The sequence below is a fragment of the Primulina tabacum genome, chromosome 11 (genome assembly GCF_025594145.1).
Source record: "Primulina tabacum isolate GXHZ01 chromosome 11, ASM2559414v2, whole genome shotgun sequence".
Classification (NCBI taxonomy): Eukaryota; Viridiplantae; Streptophyta; class Magnoliopsida; order Lamiales; family Gesneriaceae; genus Primulina; species Primulina tabacum.
In genome coordinates, this window is record NC_134560.1 from 2,551,634 (window position 1) to 2,577,100 (window position 25,467).

At 34.4% G+C, this 25,467-nt stretch overlaps 5 protein-coding genes, 1 long non-coding RNA gene and 1 pseudogene across 14 annotated transcripts; 3 read left to right on the plus strand and 4 right to left on the minus strand.

The window, feature by feature from the left end:
* Positions 1-3,184: 3,184 nt before the first annotated feature.
* LOC142518183 (protein translation factor SUI1 homolog) lies at positions 3,185-5,308 on the minus strand. 4 transcript variants are annotated; one of them, XM_075620898.1, is made up of 5 exons: positions 5,160-5,308; positions 4,267-4,372; positions 3,847-4,052; positions 3,716-3,769; positions 3,185-3,458 (listed from the first exon to the last, which is right to left on the minus strand). In XM_075620898.1, exons 2-5 carry the CDS (start codon positions 4,301-4,303, stop codon positions 3,414-3,416), a joined length of 342 nt encoding a protein of 113 aa, XP_075477013.1. In that variant the 5' UTR covers positions 4,304-4,372; positions 5,160-5,308; the 3' UTR covers positions 3,185-3,413. The 4 variants fall into 4 exon arrangements, with proteins under 4 accessions (XP_075477013.1, XP_075477014.1, XP_075477015.1 ...); XM_075620899.1 differs by having other exon boundaries at positions 5,165-5,201; XM_075620900.1 differs by having other exon boundaries at positions 4,267-4,352; positions 5,160-5,191.
* A 686-nt stretch (positions 5,309-5,994) lies between these two features.
* On the plus strand, positions 5,995-6,807 carry LOC142518182 (protein CHLORORESPIRATORY REDUCTION 41, chloroplastic). The gene has a single exon (XM_075620897.1). The coding sequence runs from the start codon at positions 6,081-6,083 to the stop codon at positions 6,738-6,740; it is 660 nt and encodes a 219-aa protein (XP_075477012.1). The 5' UTR covers positions 5,995-6,080; the 3' UTR covers positions 6,741-6,807.
* A 3,581-nt stretch (positions 6,808-10,388) lies between these two features.
* LOC142519359 (autophagy-related protein 18f-like) lies at positions 10,389-16,195 on the plus strand. 6 transcript variants are annotated; one of them, XM_075622351.1, is made up of 8 exons: positions 10,392-11,319; positions 12,563-13,027; positions 13,124-13,552; positions 13,881-14,108; positions 14,186-15,013; positions 15,112-15,275; positions 15,454-15,788; positions 15,889-16,195. In XM_075622351.1, exons 1-7 carry the CDS (start codon positions 11,101-11,103, stop codon positions 15,785-15,787), a joined length of 2,667 nt encoding a protein of 888 aa, XP_075478466.1. In that variant the 5' UTR covers positions 10,392-11,100; the 3' UTR covers position 15,788; positions 15,889-16,195. The 6 variants fall into 6 exon arrangements, with proteins under 6 accessions (XP_075478468.1, XP_075478466.1, XP_075478465.1 ...); XM_075622350.1 differs by having other exon boundaries at positions 10,392-10,880; positions 10,981-11,319; positions 15,454-16,195; XM_075622352.1 differs by having other exon boundaries at positions 10,392-10,793; positions 10,981-11,319; positions 15,454-16,195.
* Positions 15,955-20,700, minus strand: LOC142519363 (uncharacterized). Its single transcript, XR_012813760.1, has 4 exons — positions 20,562-20,700; positions 20,063-20,481; positions 19,651-19,960; positions 15,955-16,832 (listed from the first exon to the last, which is right to left on the minus strand). It is a non-coding gene; the product is annotated as an uncharacterized LOC142519363 (long non-coding RNA).
* Positions 16,788-21,149, plus strand: LOC142519360 (putative galacturonosyltransferase 12). The gene is given in 7 exon segments (XM_075622355.1): positions 16,788-16,812; positions 16,815-16,997; positions 19,076-19,131; positions 19,324-19,479; positions 19,603-20,193; positions 20,277-20,579; positions 20,688-21,149. Coding segments are annotated over 7 exon segments (1,599 nt in total). The 3' UTR covers positions 20,973-21,149.
* Positions 21,150-21,315: 166 nt separating this feature from the next.
* Positions 21,316-22,312, minus strand: LOC142518468 (uncharacterized; annotated as a pseudogene).
* A 528-nt stretch (positions 22,313-22,840) lies between these two features.
* On the minus strand, positions 22,841-25,044 carry LOC142519362 (transcription factor ILR3-like). The gene is made up of 5 exons (XM_075622356.1): positions 24,743-25,044; positions 24,041-24,106; positions 23,805-23,882; positions 23,566-23,728; positions 22,841-23,348 (listed from the first exon to the last, which is right to left on the minus strand). Exons 1-5 carry the CDS (start codon positions 24,877-24,879, stop codon positions 23,079-23,081), a joined length of 714 nt encoding a protein of 237 aa, XP_075478471.1. The 5' UTR covers positions 24,880-25,044; the 3' UTR covers positions 22,841-23,078.
* Between the last annotated feature and the right edge of the window lie 423 nt (positions 25,045-25,467).

Below are 25,467 nucleotides of genomic sequence, written 5' to 3' on the forward strand. Positions count from 1 at the left end.
CTGCTTTATAGAAGACTACGGTGGTAAGGATAAAGTAAATCGAGTAATATCAGATTACTCTTTAATTTCTAAAGTGTAATTTCCAGCAATTGATCCATTCATATATCACATTTAAAATTGCGTAATAAGTTACAATTATTTCGTTGAAATTATAGCATAGGAAAGAAAGTAATTCCATTAAAATAATAATTATAAAAGTTTCATCTGCGAAATTACTGCCAAAAAGAACACAGGCACGTTTATATAATGACCGGGATAAGCTCGTGACAAATTGATCATAAATAATTTTGTTTTATATTAATTAAATCTAACAAAATATTTTGATCCAACAAATGTTAAAATTATTTAATATTTATTAAAATATATGATTAATTATTTGAACAACATTAAATGTAAAATTTAACTCAGAGTGGAAAAAAATATTAATTCTATATATATTTATATTGTAATATAGCCATCGGCCATCCACCGACAGAAAATGTGAAGTAGGGTATTATTAAACAAAAAAATAATGGTGGTAATAAAGTTTGCTGTCGTTTTACTTGTGTAAAATATATGAGGTGTTCCGAAAACCATGATAACGTAATAGAATATGTTGGAATAATGTCTCGTAGCAATCAATGCGACCATAAGTAAATATAATATATACCCATGAGAAAAATTTTTTCCAAAAAGGAACAAACCTGAGGATTCAGATAGGCACACCAATCGAATCGAGCTTTATATTAATAAAAATTTAAGAGTCTAATTCCGTGAATATATTCCGATTCGATATAGATTCGAAATTTGAAAATTTTATTTTTTTTGCTTGAGTTCGACTTGAAATGTACGTTATTCGCGAGCTATTAAACTATTATTTGGATATTAAAGTCCAGAAGGAAGATTCAAAAGTTCGAAAAATCAGAAAAATTCGAAATTTATATATATTTGATGTATACTTATATTATTTTAGTAAAATATTAAAGCAGAACAAAATAATTATAGCTCTACTTCAATTCGAATTTTTTTTAATATGTTCAAGTTTGATTTGATCCGATAAATTCAAATATAAATCAAATATTTATTGACTCGATTTATTCAGAGCATAAGTGGATCCTTATCCTTTTAAAACATGACAAAATAAACAATACATGCAGTTGGTTTCATGATGACGATATAAATTACCGCTTTAAATTATCCTCCTAGTTTCCATCTGCCTAGACTTTTGTTAATTATTTTTCCCTTATTTATATAGTTCTGTATTTCAAAAAAAAAAACGTCATAAGAATATATTTTAATAAATTTTTAATTTATCTTGTAACTGTAAACATACAAATTGAGTTACAAAATACATTTAATTTGTTATATAATATTTGTCTAGTAAAATTTGTCGAGTGTGATTTGGTGATTAAAATATTTTGCAAACTAATGTATCACCATGTGAATTTACCTAATCTTCATAAAATAAAATAAAAATACTGCAGGTTCAACGTGCTATAAATATATGATATGGCAGCATAATTTTAAATAATGCCAACCAGTCAATATTGGCATATTATCTACCCTAATTATCCAAGCCATAACTAAGTAAATAATCATATTGGCAGAAAAGATAACCAAAAGTAAGATACAACAACATGAGTAGGTTTTTTTAAGATGGTCTCACGAATCTTTATCTCTGAGACGAGTCAATCCTACCGATATTCACATTAACAAGTAATATTCTTAGCATAAAAAGTAATATTTTTTCAAAGATGACCCAGATAAGAGATCTTTCTCACAAAATATGATCCGTGAAATCGTCTCGGACAAATTTTTCCAATAATATAATTGGTGGTCTCTTTCAGGACTGTGAGTCATCGACTCGAGGGGAAAAAATTCAGCCATGGTACAAAATTTTTTACATTTTATATTATATTATATTATATTATATATTCAAACCCAGGGTATCCGCTCATCGATTGAATGATCGCGGTATTCATTATTAAATTGGTTATCGAGACAACATATGCACTTCACGAGAAATTCCATGTCACACTGGATATCCTCACCCGGTGTGGTGTGACGTCCGTCCATCTTTCATTTGCACAATGAGTGGGCCCCACACCAAATAAAGGGTTGGACGGTAACACACTTGCTAAATCATAGAATTTCCGAACCACTTTTTGAAGGTACCAACATGATCACGAGTCGCTTAAATCAAAACTACCCCCAAATCTAACGTAATAGAATTTTTTTTTTGTTACAGGGAGAAACAGACAAATGTTTGAATATAGGATCTGAAAATCATTTTAATCCGGCTGTTCTATTGATTTTAGCTTCCGATTAGGCATCGATGTCCTGTAAACACGAATAGAAACTAATAAAGAGACCTATGATCCCCGTAGAAAGATGTCGCAAGACTTTGTGGAAAAAAAACAATTTGTTGAGCTAGAAATAGTCCTTATGTGTAGAAATGTTTTCAGTAGCTCATTGGTGTACAATCATGTGTACTTTTTTGCTGGGCTTGGCTGGTATGATCTTGTTGGATTTTGTACTTTGGTCCATTGGGCTTTTTCCAATTTGAATAGATATTGGATAAATATCTTATGACATTGATATGTGGATGTTAATGTGGTTACATTGAAAAATAATCTTAGCATATACAGACTTATATTGAGTTATACTTTGTGAACGTGAAATAGATTTGATGACAGATATTTTATTATGTCGGTGTCAAACAAAGGGAGAATTTGTTGCAAAATAGACAAATCAATATATATCCATGGCAGATTATTCGGGGCATACACTATGCTGACAGATTCATTCGGCCACCAGCCCACCCAATGTATGGGACAATGACATAAATTTTTTCCAACATGAAAGAGATTGGGTGCGAAACCAGGTGATAATTGGGAAGAAAAAAAACAATCTTTCATGTATATTTTTAAAGAAAAAATCCATTCCACATTCCTACATCTTCGTGACAAATGAGTGCAGGGCTTTATCTTTGATTGGTTGATTTGAAATGTCACCCATCATGGATATATTTTAAATCCATCTTAACACATAAGTTGAGGATGAAATGGATTTAAAATTCATTCAATTAATCAAATAGATTCAAATATATAACTTTAAATCCTTTCATCCAAGCTCGACCTTCTAATATTACAAAACAAATACAGAAAGCAGTATTTAAGACATTATTATAATAGTACAAAACAAATATGGAAAGCCATATTTAAGACAATGTATTGCATTCAACGCACGAATGTCATTATTCATATCCATCAAAACAGAAAAAAGTTCGGGCAACATCATACATGACACTGGGAAACTAAGAGAAATTGGAAACGTTGTAGCATACAACTGACGTAATTTAAAAGAACTGCACATATTATCTTCAGCACTGACGCAGTATCCAACTGCCAGAGCAGAACGACAAAGGCTGGTATTCAGAAACCATGAATTTTAATATGCTCCTTTTTCACGATCCCAGCCTATTTCCAAGATCAAATATTAGAAAGATTAGATTATTGACGTACAAGCTTCAGAGGTTCAGCAATATAATAGAAAGTCTTATGCATCTAATAATTTGTTTTGCTACATGTTGGAGTAGAGTGTTTTCCCAGACTATCTATATTGCTTAATAGTTAATGTCTTGTAACTCAATTTTCATACATTTAAATTATGATTTTGACCAGCACATTTTCACGCCAGCAAATATTGTGATGAATAAACTATGAGAAGTAATCACCTGAATAAGAAAGGAAGAAACGTTCTTCCGCTGGTCACCTTGGAGTTGAATAACCTTCATAGGAAAATCCTTTATTGATAAACTAAAAGGGTTAAAAATGAAGAAAAGTAACGAATTAGAATAAACAAAACCTGGCCTAGTTCTGGGTCCTGAACAACAGTTCCATTGCAGCAAAACTCTTTCTTGAGATCCTTAAGGATTTTGTTATAGCTGAACTCTTTCTTTAAACCCTGCACAGTTGTTAGGCTTTTCCGACCATTCCGCTGCTGTACGCGAACATGAATGTAGTCCTTTGACCCGGCACCAGAATTCTCAGCATTTGCATCAGCAAAAGGATCTGGCCATTAAGGGAAAATCAAGTCAGCTACGAAAAGGAAGGATTTCTAATCTCTCTAGATCTAGCAATAGACAACCACATCATTTCTCATTCATTATTATCATATAAAATATTTACAAACATTATTACTTTTCAATCAACTTAATTTCCATTTTTCAAATCATCACAGGAACTATGACAGCATCAACAAACAAAAAGTATTAAAGAAGCATACCTAGAGCAGTAGGAGTCTGGATGTCAAAATCAGACATGAAACTTGATTATTTTTAATAATAGAAGTGCGAACAGAATTTCCTGAAACTGGATTCAAATTATCAGGCCTGATTAAAGATAGAAACACGAAACAAACATCAGTCAACAAAATAATCTCACATGGAAATTAAGATACTGGAAACGAAAAGTCAGTTAATGATTACAGAAAGTAAGAAATAATAACGATGTCATGTTTCAGAATGAATTACGCAGATAAATACGAGAACATGTAATTGGTAGCTTTAGAGAAATTGCTAGATCGATTATAATGAGGATCCACTAATGAGAGATGTGAAAGCGTGCCCCCACCCAACTTTGGCTAGCAAAAACACAAGACTGGTAATAAGTCAGACTGTCCAGACAGACAAACAAATTCATGAACTCCAATAACCACCCGTACATTCACAACCTGAACGAAAGACTAGCCTAAAATTTTAACGAATTTTTAAGCACCCAACTCATTAAAATAGGAGACTTAAACAAGGGGCGAATTAACAGGGTAAAGAGGTAGCTGCCCAAGGTTGAATTCCACAAAGAATTGGCGCATAAAAGTGATTAACACGTCCTTTCGAAATGCAAAAGGATTTTAGAAGCACATATAAAGTGATTCATATGAATAAATTCAAACGAAAATAGCCACAATAAAAATTAATTAGAACATAATAAATTTAATTAATCAAGCGACATCAAATGACGGAAGAAAAATTTTCATCTATTTACATACACCATAATTAATCCAAGGTAAAGACAAAATTGAATAGGAATCTCCAAATCAACAATTCATATCGCAATTGAATCAAACAGAACAAAAAGGATCGATCCCGAATTGGGACAACGAAGGCATCGAGAGATCACCTGACCAGGAAATTAGGGCTTCGAAGAAGGCCGAAACGATGATTACCGTATGGGACGTAATAAATGAGTTTATATATTCTGCTTCGCCTCTAAGCATTACGTGGCAATACTATAATCTAGTGCTAGTTTCCCGGGTCCTTGGGCTGCGTAAATATGGGCACCCGATAAAATGGTCCATGATCCATATGCGTGACCCAAAACTATTGGGCTTTCCATTTTCGAAACGTATCCAAGTACCTGATTAATTATTTTTAAATCTTTAAGTTATTAATTATGATTAAAAAATAATTTGATTTTTTTATAATAATTTTTTTTGAAATAAAGTACAAGTCTTTTTGTCCGTTTATTACTAAGATGCGTTATTGATAAATAATGTGAAATTAATTATGCAGAAGAATTTCTAGTGCACCGACGCACGCGTTGCGTGCTTGTATAATATTTTTTATAATTAATTTGATTTATATTTAAATGAGGATCAAAATATAATTATAAGAAATAGTGAGGGATTACACTGTAATTTTGATATATAAATTAAAAAATAAACTGAAAAATAAAAAGAATAAAAAAATGACCTCAGTAAGAATTGAACCTATAACATAAACCCCAAAAAACAATGGTTCTATCCACTGAAATACATATAATTTACATTAAAATTTTAACATTTTATTAATATATATAATTATTAAAACAGACCACGAGACTAAAATTAGTTACTCTAAGTACATCAACCTTAATAAAATAGTATAGATAATTTTTTTTGCATAAATATGTAATCTAATTAGTATTAAAATTTTAGTATTTAAGAAATAAATCTTTGCATAATTGAAATATTATTACACAGAATTTCAAGAGAGTGTCGTAACCAAGAGATGGCCAAGTAACCTTATCTCTGATTTAGAATCAGCACTTGCTACTTTGAGAATGGCTTCCAGTCTCATCCAATTTCTCCATCACCACATCAATCCTTTAACTCTTGTGCACCCCAAGCTAAATCCTCAGAGCCCCGTACGTCTTGACCAATTTTCCATCCACTGCACATCAAATTCGGACCCTCCATCAACTAATTTCACAAGCCTCTCCAACTCCACTCCTGAAGATGATCAATTTCCAAATCCAGGCCCCACCATCAACGCAGAACAGTTCCCCATCGAAAAGCGTAGAAGATCAGAGATAATACGAGACAGGAAATCAAGAGGCGGGTTGGTGAAACCCGAGCCTCCGAACTTCGAGATAGGGTGGAAGAGAACCAAACCCATTCCACTGGAGAAGCCAAAAGGGTACGTGATAATGGACTTTCTGGAGAAACTGGTGGAGCTGATGGAAAGAGAGTATGGCTCCACAGCGCTGTTGGCTAAAGTTGGAGAAATAGTGGCGGAGAGAGCTAGAGAAGAAGCAGAAGTGCTGGTGGATGAAGGGAAAGTGGAGGAGCGAATGGTGACTGAACTGTGCAGGGTTTTGAAGCTGATGGAAATGGATTTGGCCATGCTGAAAGCAGCTGTTAAGGAGGATACCTTGAATGAGAGGATTCAACAGGCCAAGGCACGCTGCAGACAGGCAATTCTTGTTGCTAATTCCTTCTGAATTTCTTACCTGTATCAATCGAAGGATATAATAATTAAGTTAAAGAAAATTTCTCCAACTCCACCGAGCTCCTGCTTTCGTCTCCTTTTGTTCAGAAATATGGTTTCATTCTGCGACAGCATGGTGAAGATCATCAAAATTCATTACGTTTTTGGCATGGCAAAAGAAAATTTGGATTATCATGGTTTACGGCTTTACCAAGGAAATATAATATACTACAAAAGATCAAATGAAATCGAAAGTCAAACGGGTTCTTTACACATCAATCCATTGTTTAGGAACACAAATAATTAAACTAAAATTGTTGGGTAATTTACAAGAATCGCTTGAATGGTTGCTTTTGGTCCATTATTCAGTGGATTTGGATCCTCTACTGTGTTAAAAACACAGCATTTGGTGCTGTGCAATTTTTATACTAGATGATCACGTGATCATCTTGTGACATCTTGCCATATAAGATAAATTTAAAAAATTATCAGAATAAACGAGATGATCAGATGATCATCTCGTGTAAAAAGTGCACAGTACTTGGTGCTGTGTTTTCAAATTAGTAGAGGATCCAAATCCTTATTCAGTATGAATTTATTTCATGTTGTCATTCTACGTCGTTTATGATTTTTTTATAATTCTATCTTTCTAAATATAATAACAACGAAATCGATAGTGCACAAAATATTATGTTTTCATTTGAATAAATATTTATAAAACTTTTATAAAAGTTAAATGATTTAAAAGTTGTTTTAAGAATAAATATGTGTTCAGACAACTATTTTATACAAAATTTTTAGAATTGAAAAATTGTTTGGATAACAATTTAAAAATATATATTTTATATTTAAAAACATTTAAGAGTGAAATGAATTATTTAAGGATATAGTATGTCTATTGTGAGATGGTCTTACGAATCTTTATTGTGAGACGGGTTAACCCTACCGATATTCACAATAAAAAGTAATACTCTTAGCATAAAAAATAATATTTTTTTATGAATGACCAAATAAGAGATCAATATCACAAAATACGACCTGTGAAACCGTCTCACACAAGTTTTTGCCTTAAGGAATAAAGTATTGTTTGTAAATATTTTTAAAAAATAATTATGAACTTTTCGTTTACAAAATTTTTCAAATTTGTTAAGGAAAATACATAATTATTTTTGACGAAAACTTGTGTGGGATGGTCTCACGAGTCGTATTTTGTGAGACAGATATTTATATGGGTCATCCATCAAAAAATATTATTTTTTATGCTAAAAATATTACTTTTTATTGTGAATATCGGTGGGGTTGACCCGTCTCACATAAAGATTCGTGATATTATCTCATAAGAGACATATTTATTATTTTTATAGCACTTGCAAACATTACCTTATTATGATTTGAAAGTAATCAATGATTTTTATGAGATGAAATATAAAGAGAATGTACCCAACTACATCTAAAAATCAAATTTCAGTTTATCTATGAGATATCCATATATTTTTATAGATCTCACATATTCAAATCAATTTAAGACTATTGGCTTTTAATACTTAGTATTATACAAATATGAATTCAACTTATTGACAGATATAATCACGTAATGAAATGTTGAGAGTATTATTTGGGTCATCTATAAAAAGTATTATTTTTTATGCTAAGAGTATTACCTTTTATTATGAATATCTGTAGGATTGACTCGTCTCACAAATAAAGATTCGTGAGACCGTCTCACAAGAGACATGCTCATGAATGTTTTGACAAAAGTTAAAAAATATATATGATCATCTAAAAATAACACCAAGAAAACATAATAAAACACTAAACAAATAAAAGCAAATTTAAACTACATTTTGTCCCCAACTTATTGATTACATCTTTATAGTCAATCGGAGTAGATATATGCCAAGATGCCTAAAGTTAAAATATTGAACTTTTCACAAAATAACAAAGGCTGTGTTTAAACTGTAGTTTGAAAATGAAAGACACGATTAAAACCATGAGTTCCATATTTTCTAAATTATGCTTTACAGCTAAAAAATTAATTTATTTATTTGATTAGACTTTAAATAACCAGTCTCGATGAATATATCATAATTACGGTTGACGTTGTTTCATACGCTGCATCGAGTAAAAATAATCTAATATATTGACATGGACTATTTGCACATGTTTAATTATAGGTAATAATTTGTGTGAGACGATCTCACAGGTCGTATTTTTGTGAGACAGATCTCTTATTTGGATCATCCATGAAAAAGTATTACTTTTTATGCTAAGATTATTACTTTTTATTGTGAACATAGGTAGAGTTGACCCGTATCACAGATAAAGATTCGTGAGACCATCTTACAAGATACATATTCTTAATTATGTGGTTTTGGTACAACGAAAATATCTTTATTTTAGGTTGCAAGTGTTGTTCCAATGTTAATTTTTGACTCAATGATTAATTAATATATACATAAAATATAATGAATGATAACTCTAATTCTTCGTAGAAAATAACTTATATTGTCTATTTTTTTTAACTACGTGATTTGTTTCTTTAATAAACACATAGTATTACGTGTACAAAGGCAATAATATCTCATTGCCATGAACAAAAACACACACATCAAAGGGCCAAATGTGTCGTCTAATAATGTATCATTGCACTACAGAAAGTTTGCTCTTGTATATTTGATTCGATGTTAAAAAGACGAAGAAATGGTGGGGGCGAGTTAAACCAGTAACGTGACAACTTGTTTGGGGAGATGAAACCTGAAAGAGACAACATGATAAAACTTGCCAACCCGATGGCGGGATGTATGCTTGTATTTCTCGTCGTCACATATTTGTGTTCATTGAGATATCATTTTATATTTAGAGTAAATTTTTTTTCAAAACGATCTCACGTATCTATGTTAGTAAGATCGATCGTTCATATCTATAAATAAAATAAAAAAATATTTTAAATATAAAAAATAATATTTTTCATCTGTGAGATAACAAATATATAATATTCTGACATGATTCTTAACTAGACCCGCATAACTTACCCATCCTATCAACAATAAGATATATATATATATATATATATATATATATATATATAACTTGTTAAAAGTATTTGAAATATGTCTACATATTTTGTCGATAATTTATAAATAATATGAATTTAAACAAGATACAATTCATTTTTAAAAAAAACAAATTACATGTTCAATTTATATATATTTTTCCCTTTCATCTCGCTATATATCGGATATATGTGCCGTGCACAGCACAAACGGAGATGCGAAAAAATTATTCGTACATTCTCATTGGATTCCGTCCAACCAATTTCCCTTCGCCAGGATCGATTTAAATTCTTCAAAGGTCAATTCCATGTGCATTTTTTCCTATAAACGATTTTTTTAAGTATTTTTATACAAAAACATACATAAAAAAAATTTAAATATACAAAGCCTAAATCAACATTTTAAATTTTGTAAGAAAAAATAAATAAATATTTTTCTTCAGAGCATAAACTTGTGAAATTTTTCTCTTGTGAAAAAATAAAATACACCAGCGGTAAAAAAAAACTGTATTTGACCGTGGTGGGAGAACAGGAGACGACGTGGGGAAGTATTCTTCAATTTCAACAAAGGAGAAAGAAAATTTGAAAACAAATTATAAATTTAATCAAATCAACGGAAAAATCACTTTGAGAGACGTGATACGAAAAGCCTTTTTTTTCCTTATCTATTCATGATCGAGCTTACCTTTTCCCTCTCTTGCAAGCAGTTCATACGTTTTTCTTTCTCTATCTGGTATACATGGATCAGACGATCTCGAACATAATCCAAATCCCAACGAGTTCATATTAGCTATATTTACGAAACCCTTTAACGATTTGTGTATATATATATACACGTATTTTTGTATAGATATTTGTTCATACTATGTGTGAATTATTTGATTTGTTTCCTGAAGTTGGGTTGGTGCTTTTGTTCGTATAATCAAGAGGCAAGTGGATAGGCACAAGAAATATACAAGGGAGTTTTTTGAGGAATTTTGTTGTCGTGTATGGTTGTCAGATATGCATATCCAGGTTTGTTTAACTCCCGGTGTGTGATTAATGTCAATTAAGAAATAGAGCTCGACTGTGGGGCAAGCATCATCAAACCGCTGGCTTGTTGTGAGTTGCATGGTTTTGTAATTTTCTTGGATGCCAATGACGCAGACACCAGGAAACTTCAAGCTGTATTCTTAACTGGGATGTTAATCAATTTTGCCAGGAACAGGCAAGTTTGCGGAGTTTATGGTCATTAGAGAGGTGAGAGAGCTGAGCAGCTGTGGTTGTGTGCTGTTGGGAGTTTGCTCTGTGTGTTATTTTCCATTGGTTTTTCCGCCTTGATATGAAGAATGAGTGCCAGAGAAGAGGTGGCGTTGGAGTTGATATGGAAGCCTTGGTGCCACAGTCGGGGAGGAGCAATAATGGGATCATTTCTAACTCTTTTAAATCTCTTTCGAGTTACCTGAAATTTGTTTCCTCAGGTGCCTCTACTGTGGCAGCGTCTGTGAGGTCTGCTACATCCTCTGTTGGGGAGAGGGACAGTGAGACAAACCACGATCAGGTGGGATTCTGAATTATCCATTTTTGATTTCTTGATTCTTCACCTTGGACAGGTAAGATAAATATTGGGAAATATAGCTTTTGCTGTTGTGTCATGCCTTATATGTTGGATTGCCGATGTTACTCCTGTAGGGTCTGAATTTCTAGTAAAAGCTCATTGTGTTGTTAAGATCGGATAACTTTAGTTCTTGGCAACTGAAATTCCTTCAACTAGTTGCCCGATTCCTTAAAATCGTTCACGGTTTGAGTTTTTGACATACAATCACCACTGATTAACGTGTTGTAACGCCATTGTTTCAATTACAGATTTTGAATTGTAATGGGGGTCCCAGGGATGGAAATCATAGACTTTCTGTTTGTTCGTGTGTTCCAAAACTTCTTTCTGGCTATGCAACTTGTTTTGTGCACTTATGAGGATTTGGTTTCTGTTGAGACCCTATAATTGATTTTCTTTTTATCGGGTTCTAATTTCGTATTCATCCCAAGTAACCACATTTTGAATTTGAAAAAGCTCTGTTTCCATTTTACAGCTTTATCAAATATGAAATTGTTCTTACCATTTAAGTGTTGAATTTTATTTTTGAAATAGGTACTATATTAGTTTATATTCATACTACGTTTTGTGCGTTAAAAGTGATGCTGCTGGTAGCATTTGACAAGATTATAAGAGGTACTACTATTAATATTTTTAGTGATATCAATATGACCACATAGACAAGTTCCAGACGATTTCATTATTTGGTCTACACATTTTCAAAATTATTGAAACCCAACTTTTCAAACATTTTAGCATTTACTTATGAAAAAAATGAAAGAAACCTTTTTTGAACTAAGCACGACTGCTTGACGATAAAAAACACATCAAATAGTACATCACTGGCTTTTATAATCTAAGTGTGACCAGGCTTTGTAGAAAAAGTAAGGCAAGTTGCAAATAGACCTTGAATTTTTGTCAAATCCAATATATTATACTTCCATGCAATGGGTGATTGCATGGGATTGTTTTTTATGTTATCACCAGGTGACATGTCAACTTCGCTATTTTGTTTTGTCGCTATAGCCTAACATCCTAAAATTATGACCTTCGTTTGTAGTATTGAATTGTTCAACGTTAATTCATTGATATTGTAGCTTCCTTTTCCATTTCATCCTAAGTCATTTATAATTGCTACAAATGTTAGATCCAGGTAGATGAGAACTCCTTTCTGCAATTTGCTTAGTTTTGCCCCAATTATTCACCTTAGGTTTTGTGGGCTGGATTTGACAAACTAGAACTTGAAAGAGGCATCACACATCAAGTTCTCTTGCTGGGGTACAGTCATGGATTTCAGGTTTGGGATGTTGAAGTAGCAGACTGTGTGCGCAATCAAGTCTCCAGGAATGATGGACCTGTTTCATTCATGCAAATGTTACCAAAACCAATTTCATCTAAGCAAACCGCAGATAAATTTTCTGACAGCCGCCCATTGTTGATTATCTGTGCTGATGGATCCTTTACTGGAGATAACAACGTTCCGGAAAGGTCGGGAATTCTTCGCAATGGCTCTGTCCAACAGTGTCCTGGGCCAATTAAAAGTAGTTGTGCATCAACTGTGGTTTGGTTTTATTCCTTGAGATCTCAATCATATGTACATCTTTTAAGATTTAGGTCAGTTGTCCATTTGGTGCGATGCAGCTCTCGAGTTGTTGCTGTTTTACAATCAGCTCAGGTATGTTCTGTCTCTTCTTGAATCCTTAGATTATGCTATACTATGTTGCAACATGCTGTTTGGCCTTGTTTGGTATATGATATGCTGGTTCTACAGGTACATTGTTTTGATGCTCTTAAATTAGAGAGACAGTATACAATCCTTACCAATCCTGTTGTTACGGGGTGTTGTGGGTCAGGAAATAAAGGTTTTGGTCCCCTTGCGGTCGGTCCCCGGTGGATGGCTTATAGTGGGACTCAAGTGGAGGTTTCAAATTTTGGGCGTGTTAGTCCACAAAATCTTAATCCCTCAGCCAGCTTCCCTAATCCCACACAAAATGGAAGCCTAGTTGCACATTATGCGAAAGAGTCTAGCAAACAACTTGCTGCTGGTATATTGACTTTAGGGGACATAAGTTATAAGAAACTATCGAGGTACTATTCTGACCTGTTACTTGAAGATAATAGCAGTCAATCTGGGACTTCCCGAGTAAAGGTTCACGGTGTTGCTAGTGGATTTTCCCACGACGCAGACAGCGTTGGCATGGTATGCCATTTTCTTCTCATGTGTTAGTTGAATTACTGACCTATAAAATGAGTATTTGGATTTTCCTTGGTCTGTTACTTTTGCCAACAGATTTATCTTGTCTGTGTTGTTGTCAAGGTAACCAGACTAATTTAAGAAAAAATTGCAATGCTAGTGCATTTTACCATACATCGGTTGGCACTGTTTTTTGTCGCAAGTTTATCCTGTTCAAACTATCTGGTTTTCTATTTGACTTTTCTTGTGTGCTCTCAATCTAATACCTGTACACATCCATGATTGCAGTGTGATATTATGTTGAGCTAAGTATAGTTCATAAATTCTCTATCAGGTAATTGTCAGAGACATTGCTAAGAAAACTGTCATAGCTCAGTTTAGGGCACATAAAAGTCCTATCCTGTCATTGTGCTTTGATCCCAGCGGTACTCTTTTAGTGACAGCTTCCGTACAAGGTCATAACATAAATGTTTTTCGAATAATGCCTGGACTTTCTGGAGAATCCTCTGGAGCAGCTTCTTATGTTCACCTTTACCGGCTGCAACGTGGTTTCACAAATGCTGTAAGAATAGGATAACGATTCTCTGTCAATGCAAGCTTCTATGCAATGAATCAGACTCGTTGTTCATGCTTTTTCAGGTTATACAAGATATAAGCTTCAGTAGTAACAGTAATTGGATTTTGATCAGTTCCTCAAGAGGGACAAGCCACCTTTTTGTTATCTCTCCTTCGGGCGGATTAGTTAGTTTTCAATCAGCCGATGCTTGTCGTGTCAAAAATAATGGATCCAGCTTGATGTCAAACACTCCGGTTTCTGGATCATCTGATTCAGGATTACAGATGTTGACTCAACAAAACATCTGTGCATCTGGCCCTCCACTTACACTTTCTGCTGTTAGCCGAATAAGGAACGGAAATAATGGTTGGAAAAATTCAGTTAGTGGTGCTGCTGCAGCTTCAACTGGGCGGATTAGTTCACTCTCTGGAGCGATCGCATCAGCTTTCCACAATTGTAAAGGCAACGAAATTAATGTAGATTCCAGTTCTCTGAAGAAAAACTATCATTTACTTGTTTTCTCTCCTTCTGGTTGCTTGATACAATATGCTCTGCGAATATCTCCTGCACTTAGTGGTACTACAGGTTTGCCCATAAACACCACTTGTGAATCTAATCTCAGCGGTGATTCAAGGATAGTGGTGGAGGCCATGCGAAAATGGGATGTTTGCCAAAAACAAAATCGCGAGGAGAGACAAGACAATATTGACATGCATGGGGAAAATCGAAATTCTGACAGCTGTAAAGTCTTTCCTGAAAGAATGGAACAGAAAAATACTACTGTATTTTCCAGCATTGTGGATACTGCCACAAAACAAAATATCAGTACTGAAGAAAGGCATCGGATGTATATATGTGAAGCTGAGCTTCAGATGCATCAGATCCAGAATCCATTATGGGTGAGATCCGAGGTACTTGCCGTTTCTGTAAAGTTACGATAGTTCTGAGTAATCTTTAATGATCACTTTGATGAGTGACATCCTTGTGTTCTTGTGCTACCTTTGTGCAGATATATTTTCAGTCAATGTCGGTTGATGCTATTATTACAAACGAAGTTTTGGGAGAGGGAGAGATTGAGATTGAAAGAGTACCCATTCGTGTGCTTGAAAGCAGACCCAAAGACCTGGTTCCAGTTTTTGATTACCTTCAAGCTCCCAAATCTCAACAAGGGAGGTATGTCGTGATGGTTCTTCTGATGCTTTTGTATCAGAATGAATTGTATATATTAGTTTAAATTTTGAATGTATTGTGTCTGCCACATGTACGAGTATTTTCGATGACGCGAAGATATATGGTTCTCCTTTTTCCATATCTTCTTGATTATCTTTAAACAACATTTCTCGTTCATCAGGGGCGACATCAATGGGCATCTTCCATTGTCCGAGAATGGCACATTCATCTGCAGGAGTAGTTCCGGTGCTTTTGACTCTGTAAACACTGGTAAGATTGTGGGTAACAAGGTGGACAAGGATGTCGACCAAACAGGGAACGGTGGTCTTCGGTTGTCCACTGAAAAAAGCAGGGGCGTTGTAAATACTAACAATGATTCTCCATCGGCTAATTCTCCGCTTGAGATTGTAAACACTAGAGATCACCCTGAGAATAATAACCAACTTACACCTCTAAATAATCTAGATTGCCTGAAAATGGAGAATAAACTTGCAGAAAGTGACCAGTTTGACTAAGGTACATCCTTTTTCTTCGAATCCTGTTAAAAGTACCGTACAGTCTTGTGCTTCCTCTTGGTTTCTTTGTTGTTTCGTTCATGTGTTGATGGATGGACCAGGCTAATGATAAATTTCTTTTGCATCTGAGTAACGCTCGACGACATCCCTGTTGGTCGGCGAGGAACTGTTCTCCGTGAGGGTCCGCAATAAGTTTCAGAATGTGGGTTCTATATGTGGAGGATAGTGAACTAGAGACTTTTGGGGAGCTTGAAGGAAAAGTTTGCTGACATAAATCGGTGTTGGCGTCTTTAATTAGCTGATTAATGTGAATAACAGAAATCATTTGACTTGTATCATTTGAAGTTTTCGTTTTTCAATTCGCCTCCCTTGTGGTGCATGCATGTTTATGAGATTGTGATTTGTGAATGGTTACAAATTTCTTCTCGTTTTAATTACTACAGGATGGGCAAACTTGGATTGCGCAGTCATTCTCAATCTCGCCGTTCTCTAGAATTTTCTTAAAATAAAATATAAAAAAACAAAGAAGTCATTTTCCATTTAGAAATTATGGTAATGTCTAAGACAACAGCAGCATTTTCCGATATGCACTTCATTTGGAGGCCAAGTGAAGCAACATCAAATTGCTACTCACTATTTAATTCAAAGAACGTATTTTCTGTCTCTTTTTTCTAACTTCCCTTCTTCGAAATCAAGTCACCATGCAAACCATTCTCGGTCTCCAGTCTTTTTCCAATAAACAACCTCTTCCCTGTCCAAAATAATACCAACCCCACCGAATAAGAAAATAAAACATAATAAAAAAAGATTCCATACATATATAACCTTCATGCTAAGCGAGGTTAGGTGATGGATAGCAACCCTGAACACACTCACAAAAACAGCTTTTTTCACAGCTTTTCTCTCTAACATTTAGAGGCTATCAGCAGGTTTGCCTTGGTAAATGAATCATAGGTAGCTAGAATCTGTGAGTTCTTGTTTTTTGTTAGTCTTCTTGAATATGCAGCTGTATATGTCTCCGAGCTTGGGCATGTTACTTTCTTGCCTGCAAAAAATGTCAAGGAGCTGATCAAAGCGAAGATTGGTTCGAGACTATTGTCGTATAGAATGCTTTTCTATGCTCTTTTGCTCTTCACCTTTCTTCTTCGGTTCATGTTTGTGTTAACTGCAGTTGATACTATTGATGGAGAAGCCAAGTGTTTGACAATAGGTATGCCAGTCACTTGTGTATATATATATACTAGGAATGATCACGTGCGATGCACGTGGGTGATTAATAATGAAAAATATAATAACGAGATTTAGATAATTTTTAAAATCGTTTGAATAACATCTTATTTATGAGTCTTTATTAATCTAAATATATCAAAACACAATAAATAAAAATACATCATGACGATAAATAAAATATATTCACTTATTTATATAACATTTTTCAATTTGCATGATTATAACATAATGACAGCTCTCTCAAATTAACAAAGATATTTTTCATCCAAATATCATTCACAATGAAAAACAATATAAGTAAAATGAGAATAGTAAATTTTACTAAAATCAAAATCACAATGTATTTAAATGGAGTGCATATAGTGATTGTCAAATAAAATTCTCTTAATTAACTAAATTATCATAATGATGTTAAAATAAAACCCCTAAACTTGTTATTAAATTAAATATCAATTGTGTTTTTGCTAACTTTTAACTCATTACGAATTTTGTTTAACTTTTTCCTTTTATAGAATAGATATTACACATCAACTCAAATATTTTAAACAGTATAGTAGCTCAATCGTCATGATTCGATCGATGTCTCCAACAAGGACAATTATTGCACTCCAACAATATCAATAATTACACTAATTGAAATCTATTGAGAATCGATCTCATGACTTTGACTCTTACATATACCAATTGTAAGATCATGCATTTGCCGATTTACCGAAAGTTATAACCGGGGTAACGATGCAACATTAACTAAAATCTTTTAAAATCGTAAAATAACTCAAACGTCACATTTGGATTGTTATACCTTACATAAACAATTATTGCACTTAACAAATATGATATAGTTGTTATTTTACATTTTAGAAATCATTTTTCTAAATCAAATTTATTCTTACTAATCAAATAATTTCATCGAACACAAAGTAGTTTTAATTACTAATAATAATTTAAGCACAAATATTAATTGTTAGGGTGACCACTCTATGTCATCACCTATGCTTCATTAAGTTGCAAGCATAGTAATAATGCACAATGAATTGGTAAACATAACTTAGTTAATTTAGTAAGTGAGTAATGTTAAATAACAATTTTGTTATTTTGAAATGTGAAAAATAGTTTATATATATATAAATTCATCATATATAATGATAAATTAATTATATGCAGAAAAGAGAAAAAAAATGTTTTTTATGTATGTAATTTCATCATATACAATTAGAAATTAGTTAATAAGTTGAACAAACAAGATAACAAATCAATATATTATATACGATGATTTCGTAATAGAATAACGCTAATATAACCATACTTTGTATTATGTTTAGAACGCAATTGAAAATTGATAACAAAATATATAATAATATGAACTTGAATTTTAAAAACATTATTATCTAAACTATTATCATAATACATAATGAATCATAAATGAAATCACTAAATTATTGAGTAATTATTTATTTAATTATTACTTAAATCAATTTATAAAATAAAAGAAAAGAGAAGATATAAATATTAAATATTCATTAGCAACCATGAAGAAATACACTAATTTTAGTCGACAACAAAGAAAAATTATGGGTAAATTCAACATGCATTAATATCCAAAGACATTTAAGATAGACATAAATTATAAAAGAACCCATCAAAAAAATTATTGATTTAATTTGCTACATTAAATGAATAAGGGTATATTGGAAAATTCACAATTAGAAGTCATATATTTATATGTATGTTAGATAGATATATTTGATAAGAAACTATACCTCGCATCAATATATCTCACGTTACAAAAATCTATAAAAGAATTTAATGTTTCCGAGAGTGAGGATACAGATTGCATGGTCTCTTGAAATTGTGGATGTTCTCATTAATAATAACTGGAGCATGTATATCCAAGAAAAATAAAAAAATCACGGATGCAGGGTTGTATTATCCTGCTCCTCTGTTGTTCAAGTCCTCGATATTCGGGATCCTTGATGTTCAATTTAACAATCAATCTATGGATTTCTAGCAGCCATTACTTGGTTTCTCATAAAATCATGTTTTCTTGATTAAATGTAGGTTGCTTGGGGAAAAAATTAGGTCCGAGAATTATGGGAAGAAGACTTGAATTGACGGTAAGTAAATGCCTAAATTAAATTGCTTCAACATGATGATTACATAGACATCACTTCATATTTCTGTAGCACTTGGCAGCATGGAGTTGTGCCTGAATTCCGAACATAAAAATGATTTCTCTCTATTTGCACATTTTGCTCACACGTCTGAATCTAATTTATGAGGGTAAAAATATACTTGGTTCTTGTCAGGTTCCTGAAGTAATATATCAAATACTGGAAGAACCCGTTAACCAAAGTGAAATACAAGCAGGACAAGAAATTCCCCAAACGCTGGAAGATTTTATAGCAGAAATAAAGGATGAAAGACCTGATGCTAAGACTTTTGCTGCTAAACTCAAAACTATGGTATTATGCACCAATGTTAACTTATTTATCTTGAAATAGTTTTCTTTATGGTATGAAGATGCTTCAATAAATAAGCTACCTCTATTGCTAGTGACAATTAAATGATCTCTATATTTATTACAGGTTTCACTGCTTGAACAAAGAACAAGAACTGCGAAAATTCAGGAATACCTATATCGCCACGTCGCCTCTAGCAGCATCCCTAAGCAGCTTCATTGTCTTGCTCTAAGACTAGCAAATGAGCACTCTACTAATTCTAATGCTCGACTCCAGATTCCTTTGGCAGAATTTGTACCTGCCCTTGTTGATAACTCGTTCTTTCACTTTGTCGTTGCTTCTGACAACATTATTGCCGCAGCTGTTGTGGCAACATCACTTGTTCAAAATTCGTTGCACCCGGAAAAAATAGTCCTCCACATAATAACCGATAGAAAGACCTACTACCCTATGCAGGCTTGGTTCTCGCTACACCCTTTAACACCTGCAATAATAGAGGTAAAAGCCTTGCATCATTTTGATTGGTTTGCGAAGGGGAATGTCCCAGTTTTGGAGGCAATGGAGAAAGATCAAAAAGTGCGCGCACAGTTTAGGGGCGGTTCATCAACTATTGTGGCAAATAATACTGAAAAACCATATATTATCGCGGCTAAGTTGCAAGCACCCAGCCCCAAGTCCAATTCCCTGATGAATCACATTCGGATACATTTACCCGAGGTGAGTCTCAAAAATTCGAAATCACATGGCCCTCACAAAGTTCTTGACAACATTAATATTAACTGCGTACAAATTTGCTGCAGTTGTTTCCAAATCTAAACAAAGTAGTATTTCTGGATGACGACATTGTGATTCAAACTGATCTTTCACCTCTGTGGAACATTGATTTGAATGGAAAGGTCAATGGAGCAGTTGAAACGTGTAAAGGAGAGGACAAATTTGTGATGTCAAAGAAGCTTAAAAGCTACTTGAACTTTTCTCATCTTCTGATAGCGAAGAACTTCGATCCTAATGAATGTGCATGGGCTTATGGCATGAACATTTTTGATCTAGATGCTTGGAGACGAACAAACATAAGCAAGACATACCTTTATTGGCTAGAAGAGGTGAGATCTTAAGATTACATCTGGATACACTTTCTTCATTTAGGAGTAGTCAAAATAAAATATGAACACAGGTGGATTCTCTGATAATGCCTTTTCTCACTACTGCAGAATTTGAAGTCGGATTTAAGTTTGTGGCAGCTTGGAACCTTACCTCCTGGTCTAATAGCTTTTCATGGTCATGTCCACGTTATTGATCCGTTCTGGCACATGCTTGGATTAGGGTACCAGGAAAATACAACATTTACAGATGCTGCTAGTGCTGGTGTCATCCACTTCAACGGCAGAGCGAAGCCTTGGCTAGATATAGCATTTCCACAACTGCGGCCCCTATGGACAAAATATGTTGACTTCTCTGATAGATTTATAAAGGGCTGTCATATAAGGGCATCATAGATAAATTTTATCCATGAAAATGATCTAGTCTCTTTATCCCTTTAAATGAGAACGCGGGGAACATGTGTAGAGTTTTTCACAGCTTTAATGATCTCTGAGAGTGAGTAGAGGATTCAAATTTTGAGATCTCTTTTCTAATAAGTTCTTGTTATCTTATCTTGCATTCATTCATTTTTATTATATTCTAAAAGGGAACATTCAAATTTTTGTGCATTCGTATTTGTCAAACACCCCAGCCTCAGGCATCAAAATTCTGGTTACCATATTTTTCTTAGGTCTTGATATTATTATGGCTTGGCATTTATGAGTAAAGAAACTGAAGACAGGTAAAAGAAGACTGGAATCAATCACAAAAAAGCAAAGCTTAGTTATCAATCAATCAACATTTCCGTTTGCCATATTTCATCGAATTAAACAAAAGACCATGAAAAGTCTCAGAGCATCAAGAATAACAAGATGTGTATCATCGACAGGCATTCTCGATAGTACATTTTTGCTTACTTCTTCCCAGTTACATTTGAAACCAAGTCTTTCAAGAACTTGGATGATTTTGTAACTGGGGAGTTGATAGCCATGAGCTTATACAAAACATTCTCAACCTCAGTGATGGATGGTCGTGCTTTGAACCTCGAAAACACTCTCAACTGGACTTCCTCAACAAAAACATTCCATTTCTCACAGCTCAAAACACCATCAAACACACTTAAATATTACAACTTTACTCTTACTCAAAATCCCTCTAACCTCCAATCCCATAAACGAATAAACCTCCTCGAATGAGGCAACAAAACCACTCAGCTAATCGAAATCTATCTCCTCTTCAAATGCCCACTTGGGTTTGCTGTCAGTAACTGTCTTCATGACCGCCAATCGAGAAACCTCCGGATCCATAAACACAGCTACATCAGCCGAATTCATAGTTCGAACATCCTCGTCAAGAACTGATGAAATGTCAACGTTTTGGACAAGAGTGCCAGAATAGCGAGAATCAAAGGCGTTAATGGCAGCTTCGGTTAAGCTCTGGTTGGGCCATAAAATTAGACTTCTGATTTGTGGGCCTTTTCTTTTAATGGGCATCTTTCCAAAGATCTCAACAGCCAATTGAGAGAGAGATGCGGGTGAGTCGTCAATTATCGGAATTTCAACGGGAAACTTGGTTGCTTTAATTCCTTGAGCTTTCCTGCGAGTTTCGGGTTGTTGAGGGGTTTCTCTAAGGTGGATATAAGTGAAGTCTTGGCTTGGAGAATGGCTTCTTCTTTTGTGGATGGCGGATTGGAAGAGATATGGAACAGACCCGGAATAGATGCGAGATTCCTGATTTTCGCGTAGACTTTCCATTTTTATGGAAGATAAACAGATGGGAGCTATGATTCTGCTCGTGTTACGATGCAAACAAAATAGCAACGAGGGAGTTGTAGTTGGTTTGAAATTGGATGAAGGTTTTGAATTTATGGTAGTTTGCACAGGAATCTTCAACAGTTTGGAAGCCATTGTAGCTGTCAAAAAGAGAAGCCATTCTGTTTGTGAATCGCAGTTGGGAAAATATAAATAGCGACAAGGGAAAACAGATGGGAAAATTTTGAGCCAAAAAAATTCTAGAAAATAGATTAGAATTTGGGTTATCTTTGGCGGCATTGAACAGGTCGACTCAGGTTTACTTCTTTGGTATCCATAGCTTAGGTTTATGTCTAAATGGTATATGCTACTGAATATTGTTAACCCCAACAAAAAAACTTTGAAAAAGTTACATATGTAACCTATGGCCTTTTCAGAGCTGTTGCAATCTGCCAATCCCCAGAAAATCGCAGTTTTGCTTGGGCGTAGAAACATATCAATCCACAAGCAATTTCTCAGACTTTGAGGATGCGTTTAGCTGGAGCGGGAGAATTTTTATGAAAATGTAAATGCAACATAACAGATTTACTCAAGTTTACAAGTAGAGACCAGAACAGACTAAATTAAAGTTAAGACAATAGCGATTGTCCCAATTATCCATGAGGTCCCAGGCAGAGAAGGTTCAGCAAAAACTAAACGATAACATAGACAAATGATTTCAACAATTGGACCATGACTCGGATGGCACCATTGCAGGATACCATTGCCAACTTAGGCAACCGGGGGGCGAAGGACATGGTCCTGAGAAGTATCAACAGCTGCAGGTGGCATGAACTGCCACATCGCGACCCCAGGGTAACTGATGATGGGCACCAATTTGTTGCCAATGGCTTGGTTTTGAGCAGCAAATGTGGCAGGAATGGGGGGAGGAGCTGGTAAAAAGCCAGGTTGGGGCACATTTGTCGTCTTGAGTTGCTGCTCTAGCTTCTCCTTTTCAGCCTTTAACCTTTGCTTTTCATCCCGTAGCTCATTTTTTTCAGCCTATTCTCAAAAGCAAAACACAGAAGAAAACAGAATAAGATTGATTACATCTCAAAGTCCACGATCCCTATCAGCAAGTCAACACGGTGAAACGCAGAAAACATAGATAATTACTTCTTTCTAAATAGTAAGCGTCTAATCAGCTAAAATTATCCTTGGATCATGAAATTGATAAGGATTCACATGCAAAGTGAAAGATGAGAAATCCCTGTCCTACCTTAAGCTCCTTAATCTTCTCGTGGAGATTTGAATTCGAGTCTTTCAGCTTCTGAGCTTCACCTCTCAGCAGAGTCACCATTCGAACAGCATCAACCAAAATAGCAGCCTTGTCTGTTTTCACAGGTCTACCAGGCTCTAGGACAGCGCCCAATTCCACAAACCTAATAGGTGCACAATTAAGTCACCGAAGAGTAAAACATAGAGCGAATATGGAAACACAAAAGGGCAAGTGATTACTTGTCGTTTAGCCGATCCCTCCGTTGTTTTTCTCTGCATGCCTTGGAGCTTGATGGAGTACACAATTCAGTTCGAGATCTTTGAAGAGTAAAACAAGTGAGACAACCATAGACCGGTCTTGAGAGATAAAGACTTGACCAATTAAACATCAATATAGTTTTACAAATTCAAAATTAGGATACAGAGTGGAACTGGCCACCTCCTTTCTTTTCAACAAAAGCCAAACTTTATCATACCTCTTTTTTGAGCCAGTTTCCTTCTGAACCCCCGATTCTTCAAATGAGCCGCCATCAGTTTCCACACTAGAACCAGATAATATCAAAATATAAATAACATTAGAACAGTGATGGATATTGCTTACTGCCTGAAAATGGAAAGGAAATAAAAGATGTACAACAAAACAAGACTGATGCAGCTGTGTATAAATAGTCGGAACCATAACAAAGCAATCAATTACAACAACGGGCTAGGTACTCAACATTCTCATGTTATAAAGAAAAAAGACCATCACCGTCCATCGAAATTTCAAGCAAAAACCACACAGCATCTTACTCTCACACAATATAACAATCTAAATGGATTATTAGACTTAAAGTAATTCATATAACAATTGGTTTCACTCAAATCCATCTAAGAAATGAATTTCCCAGTAAATACTCAACATACAAAGAAAATTCTCCATGTATCCTAACAAATAAATGAACCCCGATAAATACTCGTAAAAAGACAAATACAACTATGCCGATAATGGAACCATTGGGTCACCCCCTCAGACCCAAAGTACTAAAATTTCATGTCTAATTATTACAAATATTGAAATCTATCCCACCTCGTCCGAAAAATTCTTAGGTGCATGATTGACATAAATGAAATGAAAACTCGCCAAAGAACAAATCTTTATTGATTACGAGAACAAACGAGTCATAATCTTGAAGTACCCGACATTCGATGAGCCGTTCAAGGCTTGCACGGACCAAGAAAACCCAGAATTCGGAGCAGATAAATTGGTATCGAGAACAGGGATATCCTCAAACCCATAATCGTAAAGCCAATTCGTGTTCTCCGGAGAAACCATTTCCGATCAGCAGCCAGTAAGAGGGGAAACCCTTGAAAGAAATAGATTCCAACAAAGAAAAAAGGTTTTGATGGACGCGAGGGGATTGATTGGGCGTCTGCGGAAATGATTTGAGAAGAAAATGGATTCTCACGTGAGTCCAAAGAGGAAATTGGAAATCCAACTCGGAAATGATTTTTTAATAGTTAACTATTATACATTTTCGGGTTAACAATCAAAAGCTATTTGGGACTTCTAACAAAAAAATAATAATAATAACAATAAACGAAAAATTTGTGTGAGACGATATCACGGGTCGTATTTTGTGAGACGAATATCTTATTTGTGTCATCTATGGAAAAGTATTATTTTTTATCCTAAGAGTATTAATTTTTATTGTGAATATCTATCTCACAGATAAAGATTCAAGAGACCGTTTCACAACAAAATTACTCTAATAATAAAAAAAGATTCCCCATGGGAATCAGACGCAGCAAGTGGCGACGCACTATTGTCTCCACTCACTTTGAGCAATGGTTAAAATGATATTACTTTAAAACAATTTTACATTACATATTTAGTCGACTTCGATTTTAATTAGTTACATTG

Coding starts and splice junctions, on each gene's coding strand:
- LOC142518183 (XM_075620898.1), bottom strand. CDS start 4,303: ATGTCTGATTTTGACATCCAGACTCCTACTGCTCTAG. Junction 3,770..3,846: donor AGGACCCAGAACTAGGCCAG/GTTTTGTTTATT, acceptor TTTCCTATGAAG/GTTATTCAACTCCAAGGTGA. Junction 3,459..3,715: donor TTTCTTCCTTTCTTATTCAG/GTGATTACTTCT, acceptor TCTTGGAAATAG/GCTGGGATCGTGAAAAAGGA.
- LOC142518182 (XM_075620897.1), top strand. CDS start 6,081: ATGGCTTCCAGTCTCATCCAATTTCTCCATCACCACATCAATCCTTTA.
- LOC142519359 (XM_075622349.1), top strand. CDS start 11,101: ATGAAGAATGAGTGCCAGAGAAGAGGTGGCGTTGGAGTTGATATGGAA. Junction 11,320..12,562: donor GTGAGACAAACCACGATCAG/GTGGGATTCTGA, acceptor TATTCACCTTAG/GTTTTGTGGGCTGGATTTGA. Junction 14,109..14,185: donor AACGTGGTTTCACAAATGCT/GTAAGAATAGGA, acceptor ATGCTTTTTCAG/GTTATACAAGATATAAGCTT.
- LOC142519362 (XM_075622356.1), bottom strand. CDS start 24,879: ATGGTTTCTCCGGAGAACACGAATTGGCTTTACGATTATGGGTTTGAG. Junction 24,107..24,742: donor AACGGCTCATCGAATGTCGG/GTACTTCAAGAT, acceptor ATCTGGTTCTAG/TGTGGAAACTGATGGCGGCT. Junction 23,883..24,040: donor GAAACTGGCTCAAAAAAGAG/GTATGATAAAGT, acceptor TACTCTTCAAAG/ATCTCGAACTGAATTGTGTA.